The following is a 12,655-nucleotide window of genomic DNA, read 5'->3' as shown; positions in this document are numbered from 1 at the left end:
TCTGAGCTAATTTAATTTTTAGTTATTCAAGTTCTTCCCATGTGCCTCTCGTGAATCTCTGAAGAGCTGTGTTTGATTCTAGTGGCAAGACCATGACTTCTCAGTTTTAGATAAATCCACTTCTTTTTTTTTTTCCACTTTGAAAAGAAAGCACATTTTAATGACCTGCATGTAAACATTTTTACCATTTTGCACAATTTATATTTGTAGAGGAATTCACTGTTTAAAATTTAACACAAAACGTATTTGTTGAATGATGGATGAATACATTCATCACTACTACACTACCTGAAATCCTGCAATATCCCTATTTCTTTCTCTTTTTAAAAATATGTTTTTATTGCTTTGAGAGAGAGAGAGAGGAAGAAAGGAAGAGGGAGAGAGACAGAAACATCCATCAGTTGCCTCCTGCACGCCCCCTACTGGGGATCAAGCCCGCAACCCAAGCATGTGCCCTGGCCGGGAATCTAACCTGCGACCTCTTGGTGCATGTTTCGGAACAACGCTCAACCAACTGAGCCACACTGGCCAAGGCACAATATCCATATTTCTTATAGGTTTAAACTCAGCATCATTATCATGGCACACTGGGGCATTTATATTCAGCTCTCAGCATACTTTTCCAAACTCATCTTCTCCCTGTCCCCAACATGCCACCCGACAAGCGGTTTCCCAAACTGGCCACGCTCTCCCACGCATGCCCCAGCCACAAGCATCCTGCGGCCTCACTTGACCTCTTATTTCTATCCCACCGTCTCGCAGATCACCCCTCAGAGCAGGCTTTCCCGACCTCCTCTGGAAGGCTCTGGTGTTTCTCCCTCCCTGTCGCAGCATTTTGTCCTTGCATCTGCACAGAACACCATGTTGCTGAAGCAATTTGTCCAGATGTCTCTCCCACCAGGCTGTGTACCCACAGTGGCTGAAACACCGTCCAATTCGTATTTGTGTCCACAGCGTCATGGTGCCCAGGGACATGGGGATAAACGACAGAACCAGTAAAGACTGGATAGAAAGAATGAGAGAGATGACAAAATCAAATCTGACTCAAAAGATTTCTTTTTCAGGAGACAGAAAATAGAATTGGTAAGAGAAACGCTGAGGGAGAGACGTTAAAATCTTCAGGTGACGGTGGGGATGTGAAGTGTAGGTTGTGAGTGATCAAGATCAGGTATGCGGATCTGGAAATCATTAGAATAATGGGGGAAAGGTATGACTAAGGTTGAATTTTAAAAGAGGGAAGGACAGACTGACAAAAGCTGACTTCTGGATGAAGCTTTACATTTAGGAGGCTAGAAGAGAAATGGAGTGTTTGCTAGAGAAAAAATGACTGGTTTTCCTCTCTTGGAACATGGCCAGAGGGCCAAAGACACCGTTTTATTGTAGGCTCTCAGGTGGGAAAGAAAGTAAAGAAGGAAGAATGATCCCAGGACAAGAGAAGGTTCAGTCAACAGAGTAAATGGATTAACTATATTCCTTGAAGAACTTATTCATCCATCATTCAACGAATACATTTTGTGTTAAATTTTAAACAGTGACTTCCTCTACAAATATAAAATGTGCAAAATGCCCTCCACAGTGAGGGAGCTCCCTTGGACAAAAAGGGGCAGAGATGCAGGGGGATGGCACCTGTGGGAAGGAAAACAGTGAGCAGAGCTATGAAGACAAGAATAAATCTGAGGGCTTCTAGGTGTCTAATTTTCCTAAAACAATTTGTACACATCACCTTCTTTCAAAACGAAACATCCCCCGAAGTCCTCTGACTGGCTCTCAAAGCCCATTAAAACCTGACCTTTCATCATTTTTCTGGCTTTGTTCATCCATTATTTCTGTAACTCAACACACAATTATTGAGCACCAATTCCATGCCAGGCGCTGCTCTAGAGAACTCACCAGAGCTGCTGTCTTATAGAACGGCAGTAAAGTATGAATGATCACTATTGAAAAACAATTGGGAAATAGAAGTTCCCGCTGTTCAGTGTGCAGAAGAGGCAAAAACGAAAGGGTGAGCACTGCACTTAAGGCTGGAGAACCAGCCCCCGACAAAGGCAGAGTCACTTCTGCTCTTGCATAATGAACAGGCACTCACCAGGCCAAGGGGGAAAACAAGACCTTCCAACCAACAGCAGTAGTCACTTACTTAACCAAGCTGAGCCCAGTGCAAGACCTGGAAAGCCCTGTGTGTCATCGAAGGCATCTGAACTTGGTTCGAAAGCACTGGGGAACCACTGAACGCCTCTGACAAAGGCAGTGGCAAATGGGATTTGACTTTTGGGAACTTTTCTCCTAAGATTGTCAACCCCGAACCAGGGAAATAGAAATATTTCTTGCAAGCCAAGCAAGAAGCAAAGAAGGCTTGAGTTAGGAGGTAACAGTAGGGAAGGCTAGGAGCGATGTATGTGAGTCAAGTCTGTGGAATTTAACTATTAATTTGGCTGATGAATGAGAGAAGTTTCTAAAGGGAGTCCCAGATTTTTAGCTGGGGTGACTGGACAGGCAGAGGCATTATTAAGCCTTGCACAGAAGAGAAGAAGAGAGGTCTTATCTATGTTTATTACTTCCCCATAGATTCAGGCATGTCTGTTAGGCCAGATTCTTCCAAATACCAAGCTCATTTATACTTTGCCACTTTGCTCATGGAATTCCTGTTTCCCAACAGGAATTTATACAAAACTTAAATTATTATTTGAGTTGCCATGTTTCTAAGTCAGCCTGACCTGTCTGGAAGAGGGAAATCTCCCCAAAAAGCCAAATCCACTAACAAGCTCACCACCATCCCAGCCAGCAGCTAGTTTGGCTATTCTGGAACTCAAAAGGGGTTGAATAAATTCCTTTCATTTATTATATGTAAAATTACATATGACACACAAACAGAAGTGTACTGATAGATATTTAACAATTGCCTCACCACAAAAAAGGGAGGGACCCTGAGTTGTCGTATTTGTTGATTTCTGCAATGAGAGCACTCCAACCATGGCCAATTTTAAACAACCAGTGTGATGTCACTGAAAAACCAGTGTGATGTCACTGGGAAGAGATGCTGACAACCTGCACTTGTAAAGCCTGTATTCTCCGGCTGTAACACAGGACGGCATATATAAGCTTTTAGGAGCCTGCAGTATGTCAAACTCAGTGCTGAGGGCACTGGGGATGCAAGGCCTTGCTCTTAAGGATGTTAGTGGCAGTAGAAGGACCAACAGGCTAACAATTAGGACACATAAGGATTATTAAACTAGAAGTATATGCAAAGTACTGTAAAAGCATAGGTAGGACTCCTAACATACATAGTTATGGCTGAGCATTCAGGTGTATAAATCTGCCTGAGAAATTCAGGGAAATATTGATGGGGTGCACTGGGGGCAATCATTTGATCTTAGATTTGAAAGATAACTCAGAGTTTGCCAGATGAAGGGCATTCCAGCCGAGAGACAGAGCGAGTTCAGAGAACTACAAATAATCCAATATCACTGGAGCATAAAGTGTAACTTAGGAGAGCCAGAGAAATGAGGCTGAGAACATAAGAAGGAGCCAGGATCTTATTTGTTATGCTGAGGAGTTTACACTCTAGGCCTCAGGGAGCTCTAAAGATCATTTCAGTAACAGATCTCCGTGTGAGAGAGAGATGTTAGTGAGCAGTATGCAGAAGGATTGGGGGCGGGGGGGAGTGGGAGTCAGAGAGGCTGGTGAGGTGTGTATTGGACTAAAGCAGCTGACATATGGTGAACTGGGACAATGGTAGTGTGATGGAGGACGTCAGAGGTGAGAATAGGAGCTGGAAGCAGCAGGACTTGGCTAGTACTGAGATTTGCACTTGAGTGGGACAGAAAGGCACTTAGAGGGACTCCTAGGCTTTTTGCTTGGGAACGAAAAATAGGAAAGAAGCAAAGAGGTAGGGGTTTATCGGGGAAACAATGGGTTTAGTTTTAGACCCATTGAATTTTATATACTTCCATGAGGTCCAAAAAATGACTAAGTCAGGGTCAGGAGATGCCTTTGCTAGAGCTGTCTATGGAGACTGACAGGTGGTAGTTGTGCCAACGGGGGTGGGTGAAAGCGGGTATCATGACAAAGGGCAGGGCTGGGGCAGAGGCGGGAGTCAGATGCCGCAGGACCACAACCTGGTTCCGAATTCCCTCACTAGGCGATTCCCTTTGGGTTCAACGGACTTGCCCCCTTCCCTCCCTCCCTCTGTATCACTGCCTGTAGACAGTCTCCCGTCTCTAAGGCCCTGCTGAGTGCCACGAGCTCCATAAGCTCCCTCCGTTCCCCCATGTCCCTTCCCCCGCACTGATGTGTGTCCCTGTTGCAGAACATAATGGCCCTTTCGGGATGGTCCGTGTACATGGCCGGCAGTGAGCTCCTGGAAGGTGAGGAGCTTGTCTTCATGCATCCCTGTGGCCTCTACACGTCTGCCTGTGCTAAGTGCTTCGGAGGCTGCTTAAGTAAATTGAGGATGATGTTGAATATAAAATGACCTACTGCAACATTTTACTTAATGCTGACCAAGATCTAGCTTTATACCTTTCCCCCTGCCCCCAACTCATTAAAAAAAAAGTAAAGGAGACTGATAACATAGATACAGCCCCCCCTTCATCTGTTTGGAACTTGGGATATCTGTGTGCAGTATGAAGGATTCACAAGAGGGTACATAAAAAAGTATAAAATAGTTTGTCATTTTCAAGGTTAGCTGATTTTATGGTGTTTTTTTTTTGTGTGTGTGACCAAATTGAGAATTCTGAAGGAGTGCAGGCTTTCCTCTTTTGTAGGCATTTAGGAAAATTAATTTTTCTTTGCTAGCAAAATTATGGCTCAAAGTTGCAAGTATAAAATTGGAAAAAAACAATGTGTGTTCACCTAACCAAAGGACACAAAGCATCTAACTGCAGGGGATTGTCACTTAGTCATTTTATGGATATGCACAAGGTCTTTACTCATATAGAATGTGAATCAGAAAATGTAAAGCTGTTTTTAATAATAAAAATAAGATGGCTCACTTAGATATCTGTGTGCTAAGTAACAAAAATTGTGCTTTTTTCCCCACATAGAGATCTTTATACTATTAAGGATATGATTGAACCCAGCCAACTGGAACAAATAAAACAATTATAAATGAAAGATGGGCCTGCGAAAACGCTATAAAACCAGTCCCAGTGAACTTGAGAAACCTCTATTTTAGGCCTAATGCTGAAGAGTTTTGTATCATTAATTTGCCTTGTAAGGTGAATCATTGATTAAGCTACCCATAACACTTATGGGACTTTATGCTCCCAAATATCAATCCTACTGTCTGGTATTCCACCATTATGCCTTTTTGTCTTTTTTTTTTTCCCCCCATTTAAAAATACGTTTTTATTGATTTTAGAAAGAAAGAAAGGGAGAGAGAAAGAGAGAGAAACATTGATCGGCTGCCTCCTGCACGCCCCTGACGGGGGATCAAGCCCGCAACCTGGGCATGTGCCCTGACCGGGAATCGAGCTGGTGTCGTTCTGATGGGAAGACACTCATCCGACTGAGCCACACGGACCAGGGCTCCCTTTGTGTGTTAAAGTTTTTTTCTTGCTTAAAATTTCTTCTTTAAAAAGTAGATAGCAACAGAGGTAGGGGTTGGAGGGAGGCAGGGGAGAAGAGAGAAGACACATGAGGCCTTTATCTGAGTGTCCACGAGCACATCATACTATAGGAAATTGCTTAAGAGAGAGATGGGAGGCTGCCTAGGGGATGGAGCTAGATCCCTGAGGACAGGAGTGAAGGAAGGCAGCTGGCGGGGCAGGCGGGAGGAGAGCAAGCATGAACTTTGTCTGATGCATCTCTTTTGATTTGAACAGAAACTCTATGAGTAATTGTTATTCCCACTTTAAAGATAAGAAAACTGAGGTTGAGAGAAACTGACTCACAGTCTTACCCATTTTTCTGTGCTATTCTCCTTGAGAATATGAATTTTAACATTTTTATGTAAAACCAGGATATAAAATTATGTCCACTATGTATATGTACTGTCTATAAAACAGAGCAAGTGAAAACATCAGCAAAAGAATATAACTAAATGCTAATAAATCGTGGTTTTAAGAGGTGGGGTAACGGGCTGTTTTCTTATTCCTAGTTTTCCGTGTTTTTCATAAAACTCATGGTGGGTTTTATACTGTCATCACAGTAACAATGGCAACAACCAAAGGTATGTGTTGCTTTTGAAAAAGCACACCTGCTTTTGTTTCTTGGGACACCAACATTCTTCTTGTAAGGTAGAAGGCATTTAAGAAATTTATGGACACAAAGGCTGTTTGGTATTTCAAAAGCTTGTTTAGTTACATAAAACCCATAATAAAAATTTGGCCATAAAGTCTTAAAGCCTCTATTTGGGTTATGTCACAGTTCCCCCACCAGTTACGCTGACAGAAAAGCAAACTACGTTAGAGTGACTCAAATGAAAAGCAAACGGGCGGCGTGATCACTAAAGTATCGTGCAGACCCTGCGCCCGTGGAAAGCTAGTGCTCGAACGGGATGTGTTTATCCGAATGATAGCCCTTTGGAGGCACCAGTTTTTGTTGCCTCCAAAATATCAAAAGATCCAATCAATTCCTTTGAAATGGGCAGTTAATAATAGAGACACTTTATCTCCACAATGCTGAGCCCCTGAATCGACTGAACTGAGAGTATTTTCGCAGTGTGCACATACAGCTGAGATGTGACCAATCATCACTTAAACTGCGCCTCTTCGACATCAAAGGGACCAATAGTCATGCAAGAGATTTAGTCAATCAGAGAATTCTTTTGTCTAGGCAATTCCAAGCCACCAGTTTGAGTAATTTACTTCATTGAATTTACCAAATACTTATTTAGTTTTCCAAAATATAACTAAGTCTCTGAGTAATAGGAGAAGAAAAGAGGCTGGCCTGGGTTTTCTGCATAGAGGATGTAAGTTAAAAACAAACAAGCAAACCTCACATTTGTCCCTTACATATAAATGTGCTTTTATTTCTCTTTTAAATGTAGTTCTTTTAGACTATGCATTTTTTTACTTTAATAACTTGGTTAGAAAGACCTGGCCTGGAAAGGATATTTATTAAAATGTGAATTAAACTTGCCTGAAAGAAAAAAATGCAGAGAAAACATTAAAATAAAAGTCCTTAGGTTATATACAGAAGGTGGAGGTTTGACCTTCTAAAGATTTAAGAGAAGATTTATTTCAGAAGAAGAAAAAGCCAGATGAAGGGTCACTGCTTTTGGACAGAACTTCACGGCTTCATGCCCACGCGTCCGGGGCACCGCTGGCCCAGGCTCAGGACGCTGGTCCTCAGTGAGTCACCCTCTCTGCGGCCCTTGGCTCTAACATGTGCACCTCTCACCCTTGCTTCCTTTGAAACATCTCCCCAGTCCACTCCTTGCTTTTTCCTGATAGAGAGTCTTACAGCCTCACTCCTGAATCGCTACCACCGGCTTCAGAATGGCCCTTTGGTGCCACCAGCCTCGCGCCCTCCAAATCTGCCTCGCCCACGGCTGGCCGAGCCACCGGCCCCAACGCCACTTCCCTCATTTCGGCTCCCTGCCCACCACCCTACTCTTTGCTGCCTCTGCACTGAGTTCAGTCTCCTTTCTCTGCCTGATTGTCGGGATCCCCCAAAGCCCACACCCCCTCTCTCCCACACAAACACCCATCAATCCTATCTCGCCCTTCACTACTCCCCCAAATACATCATTCATTTTGGTCAACGAGTCACTCCATCCCATAAAAATCGCACCCTATGTGCTCCTCCCGTCCCCTCTCCCAATCCCTACCCTTCGCATCCCAGCCACATCCTTTTTGTGCGGAGGGCTGTCTCTCCTGACTTTTACTTTCCAAATTATCCCCGTCTTTCAAATGCCTTCTCCAATGCCACCTCTTCCACGAAGCCTTCTCTGATCTCTCCAGCTTCAGAATTTCCTTTCTTTTCTCTATACTCCCATCCTATCTATAATTAGGACAAAATTCCATGACATAGTACTTGAGTACAATCCTATTGATTTATATGTCACCCCGTATTTCTCTCTGAGGGTGTTATTGGTATTTGTAACAGGCACTTCATTGTGTAAGACTCTCTTGCACGCTTCAGGACATTTGGCATCTCTGGCTCCGGATGCTCACTGGTGGTGATGTTATTGTGACAACCCCAAATGCTCTGAGTACATTTCCAAATGTCCTAATTATTAAACATTTCCTTAGAGACGTTACTGTATGGTATCACACCTGTTTAACAAACAACCTTTGTTTAAATGGCAAATGTATATTTTAAAGAATAAATCTGTATTTATTTTATTTTTATTGTTGACTCTATTACAAATGTCCCTCATTCCCTGACCCCTTTGCTTCCTCCCACCCTATACCTGCCAGCCCCCCCCCCCCCAGGCCTTCTCCATGTTATTATATGGGCTAGGCATATATGCACATATATTCTTTGGTTGAACTTTTCCTGTCCTCTCCATTCCCTTCCCCTTGGAGATATTCTGGTCTGTCCCATGTCTCTATGCCTCTGGTGCTATTTTGTTCATCAGTGTATTTTGTTCTTTGGATTCCATATATAAGTGAGATGGTGTGATATTTGTCTTTCTCTGACTGGATGTATTTTCTTAAGAGTTGCCAACATACTAGAACTTTAGGAAGGAGGCTGGTTAGCACCCGGGTGCTAATCACCACTCCATTTTAGGCATCTTTCATAAGATAGTTCCTCGAACCCTTGTAACCCTGGATGTTGCTATTTGCCCTCCCTTTATAAATGAGAAACTGAGGCACAGGGAGTTCTGCTTATCTGGGAGCACACAGCTTGATTAGAACTCTGGCACCTAAGCTCAGGATTGTCTGGAGCCCAATTTTTGGCTTTTCCTTCTACTACCCAGCCTCTGTAAAGACTGCCTATCTGCAATAGCTTTGAAATTAGAGTGTGAACATGTAACAAAATTAACAATTTAAAGCGCATTACTAATGCTATTAGGTACTAATGACTGTAATTGAAAGGAAGGAAATATTAGAACAGACAAACAATATTTCAGAATTTCTAACAAGAATATCAGTTGGAGTCTAATGAATAATTTTACTCACTGACATTTCTGCTGCAGACATTAACCCACGTCTGGTCTCTAACTGAGATGTACATATTCTTTGCTGTCTTATTGTATTTGTTAATGTTTGTCTTGGCAGATGGTCAGCAGTTCTCTCTGAATTTCCCTTAATCGAGTTTTGGGTAATAGACTGAGACACACCTTGTATTAGGTAGCACTGCTAGACCCAAAGCAACAGGAATCTAAGAGCTGGCAATAGTTGCTCAGTCTTCCCTTTCTATCATCTAAGTATCTTCAATAATGGATGTTATATAAATCAAGCACCACAGCATCATTTAAGATGCTGCAAATATCTCTTTTCAGTTACAATTCATTATTCATCTCATGTATATTGAAAGCACATACATTTATTAGTAGCTTACTGCACTTGTGCCCAAGTGTCCAATTATAATTCTTCTAATATCAGCTAATCTAGAGTTTAGGAAGTGGTAACACAAATGACCCATATGCATGCTTTAAAAGGTATACTCAGTTCTATCTGTGCACACAGGAAGAATTGGATTCTCTGCACACACACACACACACACACACACACACACACACAACACCAACCCACTTGAAAGAGCCAGTATTGTTGACTTCAAGATTCCTTTTTCAGCTTTGAGAATAAATGTTTACCATGTGTTTATTTTGTTTAGCAAAGAAAGAAAAGGAACTAAAAGCTAAGCTCATAAGCAACTTAGAACAACTGTGTAAATATAGATAAATATGTATATGATATAAAAGTAGTTTGTTTCTATATTGTCTTATAAACCACATCTACTGTCACAAAGTTGTACTTCATTCACTAGCAAGACTGATTCAGATGTAATCTCATGGGGATTCAGGTGATCTGAAAGCATAAAGGGATTTTAGGTATGCTTAGCAGGAAAAACAGACCTTTTAAAAAAATGCAATCTTTTTTTTGTAACAAGTTGAGCTTGGTGTTAGCCATTGTATTAGAACATTTCCTGAGCAAAGTGCATTTTCAGCTTCTGCAGGCTGAGACCCTTTGCAGGGAACAGGGGGAGAGGGTGATAGAATCTTTCCCACTAGGACTACAAAGGCAGGTCCAGGAACCCCTCTCAGTTATGTGCCTCCGTCTTGAGCAACTACAGAATGGTGAGAAAAGTTTCATTATTGCTTTGTCTCATCTTTTCTCAGACTATCTTGTCAAATATTTGCCTTGCAATAGAAGTCTTAAAGATATCCACCTGTCCCCTACAGAAGCCAGAAAGGGTATAAATATTTTGATAACATTTCCCAGAGAGGTACAAACGTTTTAAAGGTGGATTTCTAGGGCTTCTGTTTATACTTCCTTATATTTTAATAACACCTGAACTGGTACCTGCTGATGTGCTATCAACATCTCCCCCTCTATTTTTAGATCTTCATTTGCTTTAGAGATGGATTTAATACGTAAAGCAGAAGCTTACACTGTGAAATGTTTGCGTGATCATATTTTGGTTTAAGCATCAACTGAGAAGGGCAAAGTTAATCCCATCTCACAAGGAACTCTAGCCCACATTTCCTCTGTGGACCTGGAAGCACAGATGTGCTTACCTGCTTCCTCGAAGACACCGTGCTGTTGAAACACCTGTTAGAGGTCTTTGAATTCAAGTTCTTGTTCTGATGAGTTGAGTCATTTTTCCACGTCTTAGAGTTTTCTTTAGGATCTGAAGGAATGGGGTTTAAGAAGAGGATCCTAGCTATGAATCCATAGAGGACAGTGGCCAGGATCATCGGCACGACATAAAAGACGGCAAAGTCCATTAGGTAAATAGGTGAGTAGTAATTTCTGGAGATCTTGTAGCCACAGGACACCACGATAGCATCTTTGTAGGTGCTAATATTGAGATCCAGCAAGAAGAACCAGAGCATGCAGTAAATGGATGTGAAAGCCCAGACAAAGATGATGATCTTTTTGGCTCTGGAAAACGTGCAGAGAAACTGGGCTTTGATGGGGTGACAGATAGCTATGTACCTCTCAATGGTGAAGGCTGTGATGGAGCAGGAGGACGCATTAATGCCCAGGTACTGGAGGTATGTAATGCAGAGGCAGCCGGCATAGCCGTAGACCCAGGAGCCGTAGATGCTGTCTGTGATGTTGGGCAGGCCCGCGGCCACCAGGACCATGAGATCGGCCACTGCCAGACTCACCAAGTAGCAGTTTGTGGGGGTCCTCATGTGCTTGGTTCTCATGACCACCAGGACGACCATGATGTTGCCCACGATGCCCAGGCCACAAATCATGAGCACAAGTAAGATGGTGACCACTTGGTATTCGAGGGCCACCACTGCTCGTGGCTGAAGCTGTGTCTGGTTCAGTTCGCTTACTGTCTCGTTTTCCATCGTCAGTGGCTTGAGGTCTCTCTGAAGCACTTCTCAAAACATCCTCTCACAGTGTCCTGTCTTTGTCACAGCGCTGGTCCCCCCCTGGGAAGAGTAATAGTCCATATGCATTCACAGCCTCCCCGTGTTGGATCAAGACAGTGACTGCCCGGTAACCCTCACTTTCTCACCCCCCCCTTTTCTGCAAGACTAGGGCTCATGCGTACTTCTGAAAACTCCTTTTCTTGCAACTCTACAATAGGATGGAGTAACTGTTTTGTCCAGCTTACAGTAAGAGGGACCAGTTTCCTCTCCACGGAGAAACAGAAAGAGCTCCCTGTTTTGAAAGAGTGTTTACAGGGTAAACTGAACAATATCTGCTAATTGAAAAGAAATACCAAGAAACCTCTCGGATGCTTGGGAAAAGTATAAATGAAAAAAAAGGGTATGAGGAGGGAGAGGCGGTGAGGGGGGAGCCAAGGGTCTCAATGATCAAGCCGGGTAGGAAATCAGCATTTGCCTCCTTAGCGCTCAGAGGGTGAGATCCCTTTACTACAGAAAAGCCAGCCTTTGAGCCTCCGTCTCGGGTGCCCCCTGCCCTCCCCACCCAGGAAAGAGCAATCTCTTCTCTTACCTTTCCCCCTGTGGCACTGCCTGCTTCTCTGGGTGGATGAAGCAGCGCGGAGTCCAAGTTCCCAAACCTGCAGAAATCCTCGCCTACTTTGTTTGACAGGGAGACCACTTAGCGGTGCTCAGTCTCCAGAACTGCGGTTCCTCTGAGCCCTCGCAGCCCGTTCAAGTGCTGACGGACCATGCAGCCCGGCAGAGGCCACAGCAGCAGCAGCAGCCAGGCTGTCAAATCATAGATTGTCTCCTAATGAGAACTCCCTCTCCCTCTCCGTCTCCCTCCCCCTCCCTCCCCCTCCCTCCCCCTCCCTCTCCCTCTCTCTCTCTCCCTCCCTCTCTCTCACACACACACACACACACACACACACAAACGCTCTCACTGATTCTTGTTCTCCCCGTGAAAGGTTTACTTGGAGCTGTGCTGATCTCACACTCCTCAACCTGGAAGGCTGACATCACAGGCAAGGGGCCCAGAAGCAGGTGATCTTTCTAGAGGCTCATGGTGAGTCCTGCGAGCACTTCAGTTCCCGAGCAGCCCTGACATACGTGGACCCTCCATGCTTGGTGGGACGTTGGGAACAGCACACCCTTCTCGGCCCAGACACGGCCCTTGCAGCTTGAAATTTCTGT

The 12,655-nt window shown here is 43.7% G+C and overlaps 1 protein-coding gene across 1 annotated transcript in view; it reads right to left on the bottom strand.

Moving 5' to 3' along the window:
* TRHR (thyrotropin releasing hormone receptor) overlaps nt 1–12,270 on the bottom strand; it is a 32,239-nt gene extending 19,969 nt beyond the window's left edge. Inside the window, exons 1-2 of the mRNA XM_081116578.1 lie at nt 12,033–12,270; nt 10,631–11,503 (exon numbers count right to left, since the gene is read on the bottom strand). Coding sequence (XP_080972704.1) covers nt 10,631–11,419 — 789 coding nt within the window. The 5' untranslated portion in view covers nt 11,420–11,503; nt 12,033–12,270. The remainder of the gene's footprint in view (nt 1–10,630; nt 11,504–12,032) is intronic.
* Between the last annotated feature and the right edge of the window lie 385 nt (nt 12,271–12,655).

This window comes from Miniopterus schreibersii (assembly GCF_964146895.1).
Source record: "Miniopterus schreibersii genome assembly, chromosome: 17".
Classification (NCBI taxonomy): Eukaryota; Metazoa; Chordata; class Mammalia; order Chiroptera; family Miniopteridae; genus Miniopterus; species Miniopterus schreibersii.
Note: the sequence above shows the minus strand (reverse complement) of the source record. Positions and strands in the feature narration are given on the sequence as shown.